General features: G+C 41.4%; 2 protein-coding genes across 6 annotated transcripts; both read left to right on the top strand.

Annotated features, from left to right (window-relative positions):
• The first annotated feature begins 983 nt into the window (after positions 1-983).
• pyroxd2 (pyridine nucleotide-disulphide oxidoreductase domain 2) lies at positions 984-7,202 on the top strand. The gene is made up of 16 exons (XM_084561480.1): positions 984-1,828; positions 2,169-2,188; positions 2,294-2,387; positions 2,564-2,637; positions 2,754-2,909; positions 3,037-3,190; positions 3,282-3,343; positions 3,421-3,518; positions 3,595-3,736; positions 3,829-3,963; positions 4,041-4,113; positions 4,811-4,964; positions 5,495-5,646; positions 5,911-6,017; positions 6,346-6,466; positions 6,661-7,202. The coding sequence occupies exons 1-16, from the start codon at positions 1,705-1,707 to the stop codon at positions 6,729-6,731; spliced, it is 1,737 nt and encodes a 578-aa protein (XP_084417606.1). The 5' UTR covers positions 984-1,704; the 3' UTR covers positions 6,732-7,202.
• Positions 7,203-8,525: 1,323 nt separating this feature from the next.
• On the top strand, positions 8,526-16,795 carry LOC311500515 (uncharacterized protein). Of its 5 annotated transcripts, none has more exons than XM_084561971.1 (16): positions 8,526-8,661; positions 11,203-11,285; positions 11,378-11,458; positions 11,581-11,637; positions 11,721-11,936; positions 12,086-12,199; positions 12,414-12,459; positions 12,649-12,739; positions 12,849-12,990; positions 13,118-13,222; positions 13,379-13,472; positions 13,588-13,624; positions 13,769-13,846; positions 13,978-14,080; positions 14,170-14,291; positions 14,401-16,795. In XM_084561971.1, exons 1-16 carry the CDS (start codon positions 8,604-8,606, stop codon positions 14,534-14,536), a joined length of 1,563 nt encoding a protein of 520 aa, XP_084418097.1. In that variant the 5' UTR covers positions 8,526-8,603; the 3' UTR covers positions 14,537-16,795. The 5 variants fall into 5 exon arrangements, with proteins under 5 accessions (XP_084418097.1, XP_084418095.1, XP_084418096.1 ...); XM_084561969.1 differs by lacking the exon at positions 8,526-8,661 and adding an exon at positions 10,009-10,229 and having other exon boundaries at positions 11,721-11,933; XM_084561970.1 differs by lacking the exon at positions 8,526-8,661 and adding an exon at positions 10,009-10,229 and having other exon boundaries at positions 13,772-13,846.
• Positions 16,796-19,055: the final 2,260 nt, after the last annotated feature.

Raw genomic sequence — 19,055 nt, 5'->3', positions numbered from 1 at the left:
ACAACAAGGAAATACACTCTAACACCCTTTATGGACTGCTGTGAGATAGTAATTTATGATTTAATCATTATGAATGCTGAGAGGCCTCACATCTTTTTCAGTGAATCTGTCTGTCTGAAGGCATAAAGGATCACATTTTTTTTCCAGAAAATGGGGTAATTGTGTTTTGGTGCGGAGCTGTTACAACGTAATTGAATTTTCCCCTTTATTGCCTGGGAGAGCCTTGAAGGGCTGTAGTGTTGAATTTCTGCCGACAAAGGGGAATGAAGTGTTAATTTCTGCTTACAAGAACAAAATCTCCTGCCTAGATCTCCTGATCTTGTTATGGTTGATTGGCTGTTGTCCGCAGACGTTCCTTAAAGGAAAACCAAGCAGACAGTGTATCAGAATCATTTCTCTTCCCTGAAACTAATGCTACTCTAATACACCAGGGGAGAGGCATGTTAGGTCTAGCGGGAAACTCTAGATCACCATAACACCTCATTTAATTCCCTCTACCAAGAGAGTGCACAGTCTATATAAACCTCAGGAATTATTTTACACTGTCTAAGCAAAACATAGTCCAAAATCCACATTATATAGACAACATGAGATGCTAACTTGCTTATGTTCTGCTGTGTTTGGTTGTTTTTGTACCAATTAACACCACCCCTTCCTTAGATCCCTGCAGACAGTTTCCTCCTCTGGCTCTATCTATTCCCTGGACTGCTGCTTATAGGCCCGCAGCAAAATCTATGGCCTCTTATCTCATTAACACAAGGTAAATGAACCACTAGGCCAACATGACATCTTCAACAGCAGCACTAGGAAACAATTCTGCGTTAAGAGCTCATCTTAAAACTCTTAAGATAGGCCCTTACCGTGAGATGACTCAAGCTCAACTCCAAACCAGGTGTCTTAAAGAGCACATTATACTTTTTTCATATATATTTTTTTTTCTTGTGTGAAAACACATTTAAAAAGAAGCCTTGTTGAGCAAATGTTGCTATTCACATGCAGATTTAGTTATTTGCAGATTCCCAAAAGCTGTTAATCAGTAAGCTATAAATTCGTCGTTGCTCTTGAGCTGTTGCATATCAAAACATTTAGTCGCAAACAATATGCTAATATACTGTGGAATAAATGAGCTTTCATTGACTGTACTGACACGGGACTGATGCTACTTGATGTGTAGAACAGAAAATGTTATGGAGCAACTCCGCCCCCAAATGGATAGCATCAGAATGACAGCATGATTACTTCAACTTTTTCTTCATTCTTTTTATTTGGTGTTATGTATGGCTGTAAGTGAGATATGTTATCAAGTTCACTGCATTTGTCATTTCTATTCAGGGGATGCAACCTACAGGTTACTAGTGTTACGACAGGGACACAGTATTAACAAAGAAACACCACAGACGTGACTACAAAACTTGACTTTTGTGCAAATAGTCACAAATGGATCTGTGCGTAATGGATTCGTAATTTTGCCGCGTCCGTAGTAATTGGATCCAAATATAAACACTTTCACAACAGTCTAAAAATATGTAACTGATTCAAATCAATATCACAACTCCCTCGCCTATCTTTGGATCAGTTTCCCGCCCGTAAACTCGAATCAGTTCAGTGAAAGGTGGAGCGCAGTCACAGGAAACGGATCTGGCTCGAGGCAGCTGTATAGGGAGAAAGGGGGAGGGATTGAAGAAAATAAAAATCTGTCCGGCCATGGCTGCAGCGGTGTGGACTGATCGAGGGCGACGGGCTGCAGCGCTCGTGGGGACAGCGACTGGATCCAGATCGAGTCACACCTACTTAAAATCCCACTATGACGCGCTGGTTATCGGTGGAGGTGAGAACTGTGCACTGTCTTCAAAAAGTGCAGAAAGCGCAGGAGCTGCACTGTAACAGGCCGAGCCACATTTTGTAGAACTAATCCAATGCTGCAGCAAAGTTATTAGTAGAAATGAGAAAAATGTCTCTCTTATTGAAATAAATTAGAAGTGGCTCTGTGTTTGGTTGTGCATATGCAGCCACAGTTAAATCTTTAATTGTGAATTCACTGAATTTTCTGAAAAGGAAAAACAGAGACCAGATTGCACTAGGTGCCAAATAAAAGGAATCAGAATTTAATGCAATGTGTGTCATTTCTATGAGAAATAAATACTGACATATTTTCTGCTTTATTGCAGGACACAATGGACTGGTGGCAGTGAGTTCATGCATGTTTCCCAATACTTACTTGAACAGTGTGCAGTAATACCTAATGTATATGGTATAGCAACAGGGTAAAGGTGATGCCTGTGTGTGTGTTAAGGCAGCCTATCTTCAGAAGGGAGGACTGAAGACAGCCGTGTTGGAGCGCAGACATGTGCTGGGAGGTGCAGCTGTTTCAGAGGAGATCTTCCCTGGTAGGAATAGAAAATACACAAGTATTACGCAGAGTAACCGGGACATGCAGCACACAAAAGCACACAATGTATGTTTTTATATGTCAGTTTTAGGCAAATGTGTTATATGTGGTATGGGGAAAGGTTTTTTAATTGCAGTTTTGTATCTTTGAGAGAAATTACAATCTTTTACGCAGGTTTCCACTTCTCCAGGTGCTCCTATTTGCTCAGTTTGTTACGACCCCATATATACACTGAACTGGAGCTCAAGGTACGCACAGACATAATAAAAAAAAGAATTTCAGGCCAGCCAGCCTGCACAGACATGGATTGTTTGCAACTCTTCACTTGTTTAATTTGTGTATTCTCAATCTTTGTTTCTTTCAGAAGCACGGGCTGAAGGTGTATGGGAGAAACCCCCATGCTTTCACCCCCATGCTGGAGGAAGGGGTGAGAGGTGCTCCACCGAGATCTCTCACCCTGGGCTCAGACGTGGCTATGAACCAGAAAGAGATCGGCAAGTTCTCACAGAAGGATGCTAAGGTGATTTAAGCGCATTAGCATGAACCGAGAGAGCTGTTTATCTTGACTTTTACTTCTCCTTGTGTTTTTTGTTTCCTCATGCATAATGCTCATCGACATCATGACCCATTCTTTGGCATGTCCCCAGGCTTATCCAGAATTTGTTGCACACCTTGAAAAGCTATCAGGAGCTATCAGCCCTCTCCTGGATGCTGTGCCTGCCGATATTCCAGGTGTCACCACCGGATCACTCAGGCAGAAGCTGGCTGCAGCTAAAACACTGATGCCTATTGTCAAATGTGGTGCGTTAGTGGATGCACGCTTGAAAAATGAACTTTTGATCATACTTTTAAATGTCAGATTTAAGTGACTCATGGTGTTTTCAATTTAAAGGTCTTAAACTGGGCAAAAACATTCCAGACTTTTATGAGATTATAACGGCGCCAATAATGAAGGTTTGTTATGGCAGGCACATAGTTTTGGCATTCGTTGCTGTTTTTATTGGTGCATCACTTCTTACTCTGTGCCACAGATTCTCACTCAGTGGTTCGAGTCGGAGCCTCTGAGAGCAACGCTGGCGACTGATGGCGTGATAGGAGCCATGACTAGTCCTAGTAATCCTGGTAGCGGGTGAGAACACATTTTGCAGCACCCTGCGAACACTCTGACCTCTCAAAATAATTGATATCATGGTCTTGCCTTGAAGGTATGTACTCTTACACCACGTGATGGGGGAGCTGGAGGAGGAGAAGGGAGCTTGGGGTTATGTGGAGGGAGGCATGGGAGGTGTGTCTCAAGCTATTGCCAGCGCTGCTCGATCTTATGGTGTAGACATTTTCACTGAGAAGGTAATACTGTTTGGGTTAATAATACTGGTTTGACACGTTTATTTATTTTGTTGGTCTTAATGTACGTGCATAAAAACACATGTCCCTTGCAGGACGTGGGACAAATTCTTGTTGGCTCAGATGGCGCTGCCAAGGGAGTGGCGCTAAAGGATGGAACAGAGATCCACAGTAAAGTAGTTTTATCCAATGCCACCGCGTATGTTACCTTCAAGAACCTCACCCCGCAGGTAATAAAGAAAAAGTAAACACCACCTGTAATCACAGCAACAGACAATATTTACTCTAGCTTCTGTTTTCATTGTAGGATGCCCTTTCTCCAGAGTTCATCAAAGCTGTAGATCAGATAGACTACACCTCACCTGTTACCAAGATCAACGGTAAGTCTCTTATAGTTCTGTAATTGCAAATCAGTTGTATGAAAAGTTCTGACTGCTCCAAAAATATAAAACATTAGCATATTACCATTAAAGTTGCCTTGGAGTCACACTAAGCCTCAAAAGAAGCAAAATCTGGATAAAAAAAAAAATCATGCTTAAAGGATTGTTTCTTGTGTGTATATGTAACCACTAGTTGCACACTTGTAAAGCAGTGAAGAAGTGGGGGTGGGTGTCAGGCACTGGAGTACTGTATATATTATTAAAGTGTAACATTTGATTACTCCCTAAGCTCTTGATACTGAAAGCACACGTCTGAAAGTTTGGGGTGTTATAAAACTGTGAAACTGTGTAAAGCCGACACACTAAGACAGCGTTTGGAGTTTCAGTTGTCTTTGTGGTGCCCTTCATAAATCCTGCTTTTTAATGACAGCATTATGAGATAAAGCTTCATCACACAGGACGTGTGTCCTAGTAACTGATCCTTTATGGTGCACTTCTTCTTTGACTTATCTGTCTTGTAAATTTTAATTTAACAGTCAGTTAAACCATTTTAATTACCACCTATTCCATGCAGTGTGAGTTTAAGCCTTAATTGTACTTCCGATATTTATAGAGCTTAGCGCACAAAGTGCTGCACCACAAACAGAAATTTAAAGAAACGCGAAGAGCAAACATTGTGTGTGACCTGTTGTTACAGTGGCAATAGACAAGCTACCAAACTTCCTAGCGTCTCCCACGCCGGATGATAAGCCTGGGCCGCACCATCAGTGCTCAATTCATCTAAACTGCGAAAGCGTAGACGTTCTGGAGACGGCGTACAAAGAGGCCGTAAATGGGCGCCCTTCGGGAAGGTAAATATGTCTTCGCACTTCCCCGTAAGTGAACACTTTAACACATAAAACTTGGTCTGTGTAGAAAGAACCATTTACATCCAGGAGCCAAATCATCTTGAGTTTAGCTAAGCTTGCATGAGGTAAACATTTGTTAAGAGCACATACGCTCAGTAGACTCAGATTTTCCTTTACTTTGAACATAAAAGCTAGTCACAGAGTACGTACCTGACTTGGTGTAGAAAATCTAAGCCATAACTAACTATTAATAACCTTGTAATCTTTTTTTTTCTCTGTTCATTTATGTCCTTCTCTTAGATAGCTAACACTTAGCCTTGATCAATGGGCTCCGGTCCCCTGGATGCTTTTTCTTGAAGTGTATTTATATCAGAAAGTCAAGTTGTTTGCATTTAGACTGCTGACTGAAAGCAACCTTTTAACCAGAAATAGCCATAAGCAGGCAAATAAGTTCTTAGCTCCCAAATGTATCTTAAAAAAACAACAACTTTGCCCACCATCTCGTCTCTCATCGCCTTCTTGTTTTCCTGTAGGCCTATGATAGAGATGACGATTCCCTCTGTGTTGGATCCTACTCTGGCTCCCCCTGGCTCCCACGTGGTGTCACTGTTCACCCAATTTACCCCCTACCACATAGAAGGAAGAGAGTGGACTGACCATGACAAGGAGGCCTTTGCGGACACTGGTTAGAAATGCCAAATAATCCTCTTATTGCTCCAAGTCTGCCAAAAGCGAGCATTGCTCCCGAATTTAGTTGTAGCATACTGTGCTAAAAGATAAATTTAAACAGATAAATATATAATATCAGACATATAAACTCATAAGTTGCGTTTAAATGCCCTATAGAAACACTATAAGTCCTGTTTAAATGCTAAATGTTACAAATTACAATTTAAAAAAACGAAAGGATGGTATGATTAACCTGTTTCATGTTTGTCTGTCCATTTAGTGTTTGACTGGGTGGAGCAGTATGCCCCAGGGTTTAAAAAGTCAGTGGTGGGTAGGGACATCCTGACTCCGCCCGACCTGGAGAGGATCTTTGGGCTCACTGGAGGGGTACGTACACTGTAGACATAGCCAGAGTGGCAATTTGAATATTTACACGCAGCTTATTTGCCTGTCACAAGCTGCTCAGTGGATGAGGAAGTCATTTGCGTCCTCCGCAGCTCACAGTCGTTCTCTGTCAGCATGTTGTGTAACCAGTTAATGGTTACAGACAGTTTTACCACAAACCATGAGTGAGAATCAAAGTTCACGTGAACTAAAAACTCACCAAACTGTAGAGTCATAAATCATTCACTAAACACATTAAAACTACTTTTCTCATGAAAGCATGATTTTAAAACAAGAAGGAAAAGTAAACGCTGTGGTCTTGTTTTGATAGAATATCTTCCACGGATCGATGTCACTGGACCAGCTCTTCATAGCACGACCTCTACCCTCCTTCTCAGACCACCGGTCACCAGTTAAAGGACTCTATCTGTGTGGCAGTGGATGTCATCCAGGTGCTTACTTTTGTTTAAATATCTGTAGTCTGTTTATAGTGTAATAAGTCCAGTGATTTGAACCTTGGAGCTTTGACTGAACCCTTATCTTGACTGCTGATGATAAAGAAATGGAAGTGATGTCAGGGGATGGGTAAACTGTGTGTGATTTCCCTACACAGAGTGACAGTGACTCATACTTTTTCCATGTCTAGGTGGTGGCGTGATGGGTTCTCCTGGCTGGAACGCAGCTCTCACTGTAATGGCTGACCTGAAACATCGCTAAGACAATCTCGTAGCGTCAGTGTAGTGTCCTCTGATCAGTGTTTAACCTCCCTTTCATATGAATTTGATTATTTTGAGACATAAATTACGACCCTCCAGCTATCTGTTTGATTAGCTTAGATCATATTATGCTGACTGCGCAGGCTGGTTGTGATTATGTGGACCAAGTGGTTGATGCAATGATATCAGTGACGTGGGATTAAAGAGACAAGGAAGATAAAACACGATGTTTATAGGTCATCCATGTGTAAACCAGGCCAGCGGAAAAAGAGACAGCACTGGAGGGTCATATCTCATGAAGTAATCTAAATAAGAAATTACTAATAGTTACACGTGTATGTTGATGTCAAATGTATTTTTAGACTAACTGTGATTTCCCAATGAAATAAAAACTTATTTTTTAATGATAAAAGTGATGCACACTAGAACATTGTACAAGCCTCTTTGAATAAATTCAAATGGGTTCAAACAAATGTGATTCCCTTTCCTCTTCCTCCTTAGAGTTTTTGTCAGTGTCTCTTACTGTATGTGGCGCTCACTCCACAGGCATTTCACGGCTGCATGCTAACATACGAACATTAACGATGGCACTGTTCTGGTCAAGTCTGCCAGCGAGCAATGCCATTGTAAACCAAATGCTACGACTGCTGTGACGTGATAAAAGGCCTATTTATCTTTAGGACACTTGGTCGATGTTTCCATATAAACATGACACCTAACAATAAATTAAAGCCTGATAAGCGTTTCATTCAATGTAACCTGATTTTTGTAGGAGTTAAATACTTTGACAGTAAAGATTTACTTTATCTTTGATTATATATATATTATAGTGATAATTATACGTACTGTATGTTATAGGCATATTAGCATATGGCAAACCAAAGAGATTTTCATCTATTCAGAGTTTCAAGACGTCGTTGTTGACCTTGGATATAGCGTAATTTCACACACATAAAAATAATTAAAGGAAGGCCTACTTAACAGTTTACTTTGTGATCCGACTGAAAACTTTAGAAGTTAGTTGACCTCTAGTTATTTTTTCCTCAAACTGTCCATACATACCTGCACCCATTTGTGTACCTAGAAGTACAATAGAAAAAAACAACAAATGCGTTCTAATATATTAGTCCTGCACAAATCCAAACTTCATGACTGTTATAATGTCCAGTTTATGTTGAAGGAAGGCAGTGGTCATACAGTTACAGTTATTGTATGACCATTTGGGGGGATGCTGTTTAACTGTATTGAAATAGCCACTGAAGTATTTCTGTTTTTCTTTTTGCCCACTGACTAAAATGGGGTCATCACAAATAAGAAATGTGTCAGTACAACACTAACCACACCCTCTACATTGAAAACCCAGTTGAATCAACTTAATATTTCGTGCAGGATTTGAACTAAATGCATTTGTTTTCACTGGTGTATCTAACGACCTGGCAGGTGAGTGTACATATTTATATTAATGTAACTTTTGTTAGTTGTTAAACAACTCATTTTGACTTCGTAATGAATAATTAACACCCTATTATTACTATGTTGTGCTAATGAAATATTTATATCATTTTGTAATTATACTGACACATTATTTATTTAATACTGGATAACAGACATATATATATATATACAAACGCCACCCTTTGTTGTTCCTCGTGATAAGATCTGAGCTATTCAATGATCGATAATGGCGCACTGTGCCTTTAAGACGTCGCTCTGGGTGATTCAACGTAACTGTTTGACGCTCAGGAAGTGGATTAAACCACCAAAGATTCCCGCAGATTCGATACCGATTGTCCCGATGTTACAAACGTGTCCACGGTGAATTTAAACACACAGTTCAGACATTCCCGTGGTATATTTGGGACGATAATGCTGGATGGTTGCGCTCATGAAAATCACCAGAGATATATGCAGGCTGCTGGGACTCGGGAGCGGTAAGGAACGCTTTCAAAACTTTCTCACAACTTGCCACAAGTTACACCGAGCCCGAAAGAGATAATAGGAAAGCGGAGACGAAGCCTTATCTAATAGTTTGGTTATTCAAGCGCTGTAACATCCGTGGTAGTGGCTCGCAGCTGTCTTTGTCGCGAAGATCATCAAGCTGACTTCGTGCTCAAACAATGAAGTTCCCCTCTCGCCAGTTACACCCTAGCTTGCACTACTTCCAAGTTTTGCGCAGTAGGCACCATGAAGTTGTCGTAATATCTGAAACGCTGCCACACTGAGTTTCACACTCAAATAGCAAAATAAATACAAAAGTATATAAAAGACATACATAAAGGCCACGTACCACATGAGGTGTGCCTTTTTAAAGGCCATAACTAATTACATTCCCTGTAATGCTGCGTATTGTTATGGTAGCATTGTTTCAAATAGGTGCCAAGAACAAGCCTAGTCATACTGTCAGTGAGCATAAAGTTACGTGGCTTAAACTTTATCATGTGCCCGCATGTTGTTCCTCTTCTCGGTTTCCCTTGTGTGTTTAATTTCCTTGCGTTACAAGCTGCAGAGCAGGTTATGTTAAAATTAAATTGGAAGCATCCTGTGAAACCTCTTTCAGCCCTCCCACTGTAAACTGATGTCAATGACATCATAATGTTTAAACCTATTGACTATTTTAGTGTCACACCAGAGAGCAGACTGCATAGGTTTCTCCTGTCTCGCGCTTCTCCGCCGTGGCAAGCTGTACATTTTGCAGATTTCCCATGCCAAGTTTTAAAGAGGTTTCCTTCCAAAACAGTTCTGTCTGTGAGCCGTTCACTGTGATTCACTTTGCATGTTGACATTTTAATGACGTGTAAACACCTGTGTGTCTAGTCAGTTTACAAAACTGACAAAACCACTGACATGATTATGCCCACTTTCTCTTTTAAGCCATGTTGAGGAAACGGTGAAAATAAAATGAAGCTGTGAAGCGTACGTTTTCCCGGGTTAAAGCTCGAGTCCATGATGATACACTGCTGTTTTGCGTTCCTGTGGAAAGAGCTCACCTTTCAACTCCACACTAATTTAGGAAGTTTCCCTGAAGGGGAGAAACAGGGACTCTTTTGTTTCTTTTTTTTTTGCCCAGTGATCTTGGATTTGTTAGTAGGACATTCTGTTACAGTACAGATTCAACAAAAAGCCTGGTTCAGCTGGAAGGATGGAGCAGTGGTTGTTTCGTGACATTTGAGCAGCGAGGCAGCAGACGGGGATAGCTGGAACTCCTTGTACGATATGTTTGGATACATGCTGAACTGGTAGACTCTTTATCAGCAAGCGGAGAGTTGGTTTCCAAGAAAAAAAAAAGGAAGGAACATGGAGGAATGGTTTTGGCAGGAGGGTTATGGGAATATTGAGCACATTCATCGGTGCCGTCTGAAATGCTGACCAGAACCCCATCACCCTTGAGAAAGAATGAGGAAGTCCAGCATAACTGTTAGCGTGCTTGCACTCAAACAGCAAAACTGCACCAAACTCTCCAGTCAACGCTTCACGAGTCACAACATGAGTCACCTACCAAGTATGGATTTGTCACTCTCTGGAAATCTTTGCTGAGCAAATAGAAATCTGACACCACCTAGATTCTTGTATGGTTTGTGTTGTCATTTATCTGCTGCCATCGGGGCCTAAAATCCACTACGGAGTTTATCCGTGTACGCATGTGCAGAGAACCCGCAATTTTCTGAGATGCTCTCATACAGCAGTGCCTGGGGCAGCTGTGTGTGTGTGTGTGTTACATGTTGGCCTTGTGGCAGTGGTAATATTAGAGTAAACGTTTCTCTCTGTTAAGACCAAAAACAAACATCTTGAATCAGTTTCACTGAGCAGTTTTCTGTTCCCCGTGCATATTTTTCTCATTCTGAACATTTCCTGGGGTTTCTTATAAGAACGTATTACATAATTTTTCCTGTCTCCACCCAGTGTGATTGAAAAGTTAGCGCCTTGTTATCAAAATGGTTAGACTTGATGGTGAATGCAAAATATGTTTGTTTACCAGCCCAACAACCAAATGTGTCCTTTCTTTTCCCATTTAGGAAAAGATCCAACTGATTGGCATGCTTGTAGAGGTGCATATGTTCAAATATATAGCCACTTTTATCTTTGCGTTATTGCAAAGGTTAAATATTAAGATCAATTATGCTCTTTTTGTTCGTTGTAAGTAAACTTTATGAGATTTACTTTCTGCTCATGTTTAGCCTGGATAGTTGATAGAAGGTGAAAGAAGAAGCAAAGAGAAGAACGCCAGTGACAAGACAATGCTGCCCATCCCATGTTTCATAGCAACCAAACATTCAGTGCTTTAACAGTTAATGCACTTTCACTGTTGAAGAGCTATTTCCCTTCCACGGAGAGGGTGAGGAAATGTAATTAACAAAGTGTTGGGCATTTAAGGAAGAAGAGTGTTCCTGGTTCCCAAAAACTGCAAAAAAACAAAAAACAAACACCAAAGAGTAATCCAAACTGATGACGACGCGCTGTGTTTTTCCTTTTAGGCCCCCCTGTCCAGCAGCAGGAGGAGCAGATGAACTGTAGTGCTGCAGCTTCTGACACAAACAGCGATGCCGTTTTGTCACAGGTAAACAGATTGTGTCAGACTGACGGGGCATTGTCAGGACTTCAAGGCTAAAGTTGTAATGTGCAGCTTTCAACTTGTCTGTGTTTGTTTAGGAAGCATTAAATGGAGAAGAAGATTTGAGTGAGGAGGAGAAGGCCAGAAGGAAGGCAGAGCGACGCAAAGCCAAAAGGAAGGTGAGCAATCAAATTCCTTCCACCGCTTAAAGATTGTGTTCAGTATGTGTGAATTCTCCTGGGCGATTTTCGACGGGTGAAGTCGTACGTTTCTAACGTTTAAAACCCTGGGTCTGTTTCAGCGCCGCAGAAAACGTAAGAAGCAGGGACAGATTAAGCAAAATGACAGTGCTGAACAGGTAACGGTCATATTTATATTCGGCTCGGTATGCACTCTACATTGACCTAAATAGCTAAATAATTATATGGTCCGACACATTAGGATGATGATGAAGAGGACGGAGGCCCAGAATCTGAAATGGACGAGAGTGAGTCAGAAGCAGAGGCTGGCGCTGAAGAGGAGAAACAAAGGCCGGAAAAAGAGGAGAAGAAAGAGGAGAAGTCGGCAGCCTCGCACAAGTGTGTTACTCCTCCGGTCATGACTCCTTCAGGAATCAAAGGACAACAGAAGACCCAGGCCAGATCCACTGAAGAGGTAGTGGTACTATACTAGTGTTTTATGCTTGAATGAAGCCTCTGTTCATTAAAGAGTAACAATTAGTTGGTGTAGTATTTCTAATGAAAACCTGCAGCCATGTAGGCCTGAATGATGTTGTATGATGTGTCTGGCTTGTCTCTGTCCCACAGGAGCCTGAGTGGGATGTGAGTAGTGCCTTCTTTGCTAATGCTGCTAGCCATATCAAACCCAAAGGATCAAGTCGCAAGTCCAAAGAAAACAAGGAGAATGAGGCCAAGAAAGAGGTGAATGAATGCTAATGGGCACTGTAGAACGTAGATTCAGCGAAAGCTAACGTCACAAACTGTCCAGTATTTTCCTTGTGGCGGCAGTGTGTTCTTCGAAACGGTTCCAAAGTTTGACGTGTGGGAAAACTGGACTCTGGACCACGAACACAATTCATTTAATACAGCTGTTGTGACTGCATTCTCACGAATAGAAATAATATCTCACTTACAGACAAATGGAACTGACACCATGACCAAGAAAAGCGCATCACTGACGGGTAAGGAGTGATTTCTACAGAGCCAGCCGCTTGATAGCGTTTTTTTTACCGAAACAGAAACACAAAGGCCTCAAGGACATTATTGATTACACATTCCTTTGTGCCAGCATGTCAGCACTGCAGTCGGTCAAGGACATGGGATACGGTCTCACCAGAGAGTTGTTTACAAATGTTGTTTATGTCCTGCAGAAAAAGGGATAAAGCTGGTTCAAGAGGGACAGTACGCACAAGCAGCCACTATGTTTACAGAAGCCATCAAATGTGACCCAAAGGATTACAGGTACATCTCCTGTGGTCAGTTTATTACTAAAGGAGTACGTACATCTCAGACACATGTAACACAGTTCTCATACGTTTTTTGTTTTGTTTTTTTAATTACTCCCTTTTAGGTTCTTTGGGAATCGTTCTTATTGCTATTACTGCTTGGAGCAGTACCCACAGGCCCTGGCCGATGCTGAACGCTCCATTCAGCTCTCCCCAGAGTGGCCCAAGGGACACTTTCGTAAAGGCAGTGCTCTCATGGGCATGAAGGTGGGTACGGGTTGCTGTGGTCATGGCATGTAACTGAGGAAAAATATCTAGTGAATAGCTTCATTCTAACGTCCGTGTGTTGCAGTTAACTTTTGCTCACTAATCCATGTGTGTCGTTGCGTTGTAGCGGTACAGTGAGGCAGAGAAGGCTATGGAGCAGGTTCTAAAACTGGACAAAGACTGTGAGGCGGCTGTCAATGACCTTTTTTACTGCAAAATGCTGCAGATAATGGTAAATACATCTACATATAAAGGGCAACATTTTCTTTGTAAGCTTGAGAGGACACATGACGTCCTCTCAACTTTCGTTCTTCAGATACTAGTCATCTTGGCCTACACAGTTTTAATCCTTTGACCGCTTATTCATTTTTCAATATTCTGTCCTCAGGAGCTCGGTTTTGACGAAATGCAAAGTGCTGCGCTGCTGGAGAAATTTTCAACCGTGCAGGCTGTTCTGGTGTCTTGTTCTGATGCTGCCAGAGGTGAGAACAAAAGGCCCAGCATTTTCTCTTTGACTCTTCTATAATAAGATATGTGTTAAAATCATACAGCTGATTTTCTCTGTATTCTATTAATGATTCTCTTTTTCTTTTGCAGCAACTGTGGGTCAAGATGCATCGGGTGTGCAACCAGGGTAAGTGACGGTTTGTCTTATCAAATTTGTGGGTCAGGGCGGTTAGTAGCTGAACTTTATATACGTATATATGTTATTTATTTATTTATTTATTGCCATTTTACTTCTGTCATCCATAGTCTTGCCTCTCTCTTTTTGTTCTAGAAGCCCTTGTCCATCTCTGTGGGTGGGAAATGTGACAACAGAGTTAACTGAAAAACATCTATGGGACCTTTTTAAGATGTATGAGCCCACTTTGGTACAATATTTGATAATCAGCAAATTTAACAGCTGAAATCAGTCCATGCAAACTCAGTGTTCCTAAACGGACCAAATAAGTTACACATTTGTCGTTTGATTGTGTTGGATTGTAGGTATGGTGAGATAGAGAGTATCCGTGTGCTGCATGATAGATTTTGTGCCTTTGTCAACTTTAAGAATGCAACCATGGCAGCACGTGCCATGGAGAAACTGAATGTAAGTACTTGTTTGGTTTGCCGCTCTCAAATCTTGTGCCTGTTTTGAAAAAGCATTGCGAGGAGTTGCAAATATGCTTCTTTTCACAGGGTTATTGTATTGAGAACACGCGTTTAGTAGTGCGCTATCCGGACCGCCACGCTCCGAGGGTCCTTCCCTTTCCACTTAAGACCTGTCTCCCTGTCACGCAGCAGGCAGGGGTAGCTGCTGGGTAAGAACAACTTGAGCTGCACTTAAACTCTAGGTCACTGAGCTCACTTAATAGAAAGCAGTTTTAATTGCTGTTATAGCTTATGTGCCTTCTCTGTGTCTCTGCCCAGACCTCGAAGACGTGGCCCCGTGAACGGAGATGAGTGTTACTTCTGGAGAACCACTGGCTGCCATTTTGGGGACAAATGTCATTACAAACACATTCCTGATCAGAAAGGCAAGGACAGGAAACCCTGGCAGCCTTGAACCTTGTTTACTCGCTGCCTCTCTGTGGTGTACTGGAATCTGGGATACACCAGCTGTGCCAATGGAACTGGTACTTACTGGACAGGGTTCTCGGGGCTAATAATATTTACTGGGGCAGAATGGACCAGAAAGGATCAGAGGCAGCACTCGGGCTCTAAGTGAGGGATAGTCCCTCGTGTGCTATAAAGACTGGGAGTGTGAAGGTTTTTATTCAAGCTGAAGACTAGACTCAGTGATATCGCTCAAGAGAAGCATCAAAGTCACCCGGTGTAGCTTTTCAAATAAAAATCTTCATATCCATAAGGCTTTATGGCACATGGTGACCTAGCCTTTCGTTAAGGGATACAACTTAACGTCACAAGCCTACAACATAAGGAGGAAGTGAACTTGCCTTGTAATGGCTCTGGCATGTACAGCGGTATGAAAGGAATCATCTTGGACACCTCCCTTTGTTAGAAATGCCATCACAAAGCAGTGTTCCACTCCGCTTCTAAAATACAGGTAATTGACCTTACAGTTTATGAAACTGAGTTTAACATTTGAGGTTGTACCCATTAACCACAACAACTTACGTCAGTCTGCATTTAAAACTGGGCTCCAATGCTGCTTGCTGATAACTGTGCCAGAGTTGACCACCAGACCAAAGACTAACCAATGGATGTACTTGACATTTCAGTACCTCCCCCTACGCAGATAAAGGTTTCTTTTTAGCAAATAAGCTAGAGACCCAGAGGGGTGCCTTCATTTTGTGTTATGTAGCCTTAGTTAACTCTTACATAGATAAATTGATCTAAGAGCCACAGTTGGACTTAAAGAATTACAAACTTACATACATTAATGCATTCATTAGGTGTATATTACTTTATTTACCAATTGGCTGTCCTTTTGTTGAAAGACTGAATACAGTCACTGCATGTCTGTTGAGCTGTGACAAGCTATGGAGGACCCCCTGCCCTTCGTAATAGAATAAAGAATTAGTGGCCACACCTGACAGCATTGTGCAATCCAGGAGAATGAATAGTGCTCTTTGAAAGCTATAGTGATCAGTATTTGGTGAGTTGGTATTCGAGAAGTTATGTTCCAACTTTATTAGCGGCTTTGAGACAGCGGTTTTGGTTTTATTGTTCTTGATTGCATAAAATGTCAGATGTGAGGCACAAGTTGTTGTTTAGACTTGCCATAGACTATTCAGTGTACGTTTTAATAGCTTCAAAGTTCTTTACGTCTATGCAAAAGAAAAGTGCAGAATTGACAGTTCTGTTTTTGTAACCAGAGAAGGATCAGAGCCAATCCCCCCCCCCCCCTCCTCCACCCACCACTTTTGTTCCTGGGAATGTGTGTGTGTGTGCGCACACATTCCCCGGAACATGTTAAAAATAATATACTCAAACTTTTAAACCTTGAAAAGCAGTGTTTATGACCTTAGGGCCTCCATTTCAGTATTTCGGTGACCTCAAGAATCTGATGGCTCTGCGTTGAAAACAGCCTCGTTCTTTCATAACTTTCAACACTAGACAGTGCATTAAACCCATTGACATACTTGTACCAACCACTAGACAACATTTGCAGATGGTTTAAGTCCACACTACGTTCACTAGTTAACTATGCACAGCATATACTAAGTATTTATTTACCTATTTATACATGTTTTTTTTTTTCTATTTCTTCTTCTTCTTTTGTACAACATAACTAGGGAACTCTATTCTGCTTTTAACTTACTGGCCTTTTGTCTTTTCACTATGTTGTATGCTGTAGAAAATTATTGTTAGTTAGAAACCAACTTCAGCCTATTTCCAGCTTTAAGAGGTAAACGTTATCTAGTACCATTTGGTGCAAACACTGTCACATGCTGCACTTCTGCTTTTCATGTAATAGTTTCTGTCTTGTGGCTAACAAGAAATGAGAAAAAAATTTAAGACAGCACTTGTGTCAATTTAACAGTTAATTGGTGCTCTTATCTCCACGGTGCATTTAATTTTGTAGACTTCTGCAAATGCTTAATTTTAAAATTGCATTGTATAAAAAAAAAAAAATTCAAATTGGACAAGCGTTTTCCTTTTAAACGTTTGGTGTGTTTTTAAGTTTCTTTACCCCCTTTCAAACTATTTCAGGAAAATGTATTTCTAATTGTGATCCACACATTTATAAGAATAGCACTGCAATCATTTTAATCTCCCAAATATTTTGTATTATCATTATTGCACTGCAAAAAAAAAAAAAAAAAAGAGTTTTATATTTAATAAACATATTTGAACCATCCAGATGTGAATGTCTACATACTTGAGTTTTGTGATTCTCCTGCCTTCCACAAGGTGGCAGAGTTGCACTTGAAAGAGCTGCACATGAACTATGCCACCAACTTAACCATCCTATGTATTACATGTACACTCTTCTTCTCTCTCTCTTTTTTTTTTTTCTTTTTTTAATCACCAGGAAGCTGTAAGTCATTTTTGGTGCTCAAAGCCCTGACATTGTAAATCAGAGCGGGACAGGCTGGTGTGGAGAGCAATATGGTAACCCTCTCATCACTTGTAGGAGACACTTGTGTGGCTAGCATGAAAGACGCATAGGGAATCAGTAACCACAGAGACTAATGGGAGATGGAAACGGTACTGAGAATGTGTGGGAAAAACCAACCACCAGTGAGGATTCGTACAGAGAGGAACTGAGGCCTGGTGCCACCTGCAAATGCATGCATGATGTTTGCGAAAGTGAGAGTTCTGCAAATGTTAAGGATTTTGTTTGAAGATAATGTCCCCAGAATTATATCAGCGACTGGCTAAAGGAGAAGCCTGTTTCATAAACTATAGATATGCGAAATGTTGGTATTTTGGGAGCTTCCGCATGCTAGTGGCCGTAATAAGTATTCATTTTCTGTAACCGCTTGTCCTCTGGAGGGTCGCAGGAATGAGGATATATTGAGATGCTTAAAAATATTCACATGAAGCAAAAGTGCAACACTACGTTGGTGGAGTACCCTTTAAAATTACCCCAGCGTTGTTTCAATCTTGCAATGTGAAGAGAGTAACTGAAAGTCCTCAGCCTACAAACAAAATGACTATCATGTGAGAAGTGCTATTGTATAGATATTGACAGAGAAATAACATTAAGGATGAATAGTTAGCAGTAATTAAGGGGTGATTTCTTGTAAGACTATCCAACTGCGCACAAAGGTTTTTTTTTTTGTTTTTTTTTTTACTCTGTATCAGTGCAAACTTACAGAGTGTGTACACGTAAAAAATCCAAATGGCGTATGACAAGACTCAGATTCCAATAAGAACTGAGTTGGCTTTACCAGTCTAATGTGTAGTACTTCAGGCTGCATGTGTGGAGCTATAAAATGAATTCAACTTTAAGTGATTTATAAGTCATGTGAATATCTGATAAAGGATTTCAATCATATATCAGATTTAAGCAGAATATACACATGCACATGATCATTTTACCCGACGATCAATTTTGTCCCACCTTAGGACTAAAGCCTTTGATGCTGGATCTAATGAGGTTAATCTCTATTTAGCTCTCTGCACTCTCAAGCCCTTAACCTGCCATACAGTGTGAGCGACCCGTGCTCCTATAGCCAGTTCAAAGAAAAAGCGTTACGAAAGCCGGGAGAGACGGCAGTGGGGGTGAGCTCGAGGAGGTGCTGTCGTTTGAAAAGGCACTTGTTTATTGTTGGAGAGCATGTATTTATTTCATTCCTCCACAGATTGTGGGAAAGGGCAGAGCCGACTCGGTCTGCGTAATTAGAGAGGTGGGGAGAGAGAGTGTGCTCCGCCACAGAGACTCTATGAGAGCCCTGTAACACACTCTCACTAGCACACAGCCCCTCTGAGCTGTGAAGTGTTGGCACACAAGCAGGGACACCTGTCTGGTCTGGTTTAATTAGTCTGATACGCAACAGTGCATCATAAATTATAATGCAAGTATATAACCCATAGCAATGATAGTTTTTTTTAACCCTAGCACCTCCTGTGTCCTTTTTTTTTTTTTTCTTCTCATGTCCCTTTCCTCCCCCTGTCGGCCTTGGAGATCCCTCTGATTTGGCTCCGCTAATAGGGGGTCTACTCTTCCTGTTCGGGTTTACCAGTCAGGGAGGGACCACCGTCTTGCCACCCAGTCTCACCATCGCTGGCACACACAAGCATGTCAATTACAGCTTCAAAGGTTACACGAGCACACGTGAACACACACATATGTAACATGTGACTTCTTTTTTCGCCCCTCTGGAAATCTGCATACTGCTAAGTGTTTTTACAGCGGCACAGCGGTGGATGTTTGGCTTCCTACCTCCCCTGTCGTAGTCGCAATTTTTCATGTCTATGAATACACCTCGCTGCCTTAGAAAGGTGCCCACTGAGGTTTGCTTGAAAACAGAAATACAGTTTATCAACAAAACATCCTGAGCCCAAACATTTCCACGTAGCTAAATTTGTCCCAGATGCTCCCAAAATGACTCAAAAGATAAATAAACACGGTTTAAACGTGTAGAAAGGCCTTAGTAGCATCTGAAAGGAAC

The sequence above is a fragment of the Chelon labrosus genome (assembly GCF_963514085.1).
Source record: "Chelon labrosus genome assembly, chromosome: 15".
NCBI lineage: Eukaryota > Metazoa > Chordata > Actinopteri > Mugiliformes > Mugilidae > Chelon > Chelon labrosus.
The sequence above is the reverse complement of the archived record's forward strand: the minus strand, read 5'-3'. Positions and strand labels throughout refer to the sequence as shown.

What these genes read in the sequence shown, in the direction of transcription:
- pyroxd2 (XM_084561480.1), top strand. Translation starts at nt 1,705, where the DNA reads ATGGCTGCAGCGGTGTGGACTGATCGAGGGCGACGGGCTGCAGCGCTC. An exon ending in GACACAATGGACTGGTGGCA is followed by an intron (nt 2,189 to 2,293) that starts GTGAGTTCATGC and finishes GTGTGTGTTAAG; the next exon opens with GCAGCCTATCTTCAGAAGGG. An exon ending in TCTCACAGAAGGATGCTAAG is followed by an intron (nt 2,910 to 3,036) that starts GTGATTTAAGCG and finishes GCATGTCCCCAG; the next exon opens with GCTTATCCAGAATTTGTTGC.
- LOC311500515 (XM_084561968.1), top strand. Translation starts at nt 10,124, where the DNA reads ATGAGGAAGTCCAGCATAACTGTTAGCGTGCTTGCACTCAAACAGCAA. An exon ending in CAACATGAGTCACCTACCAA is followed by an intron (nt 10,230 to 11,202) that starts GTATGGATTTGT and finishes TTTTCCTTTTAG; the next exon opens with GCCCCCCTGTCCAGCAGCAG. An exon ending in GTGCTCTCATGGGCATGAAG is followed by an intron (nt 12,991 to 13,117) that starts GTGGGTACGGGT and finishes GTTGCGTTGTAG; the next exon opens with CGGTACAGTGAGGCAGAGAA.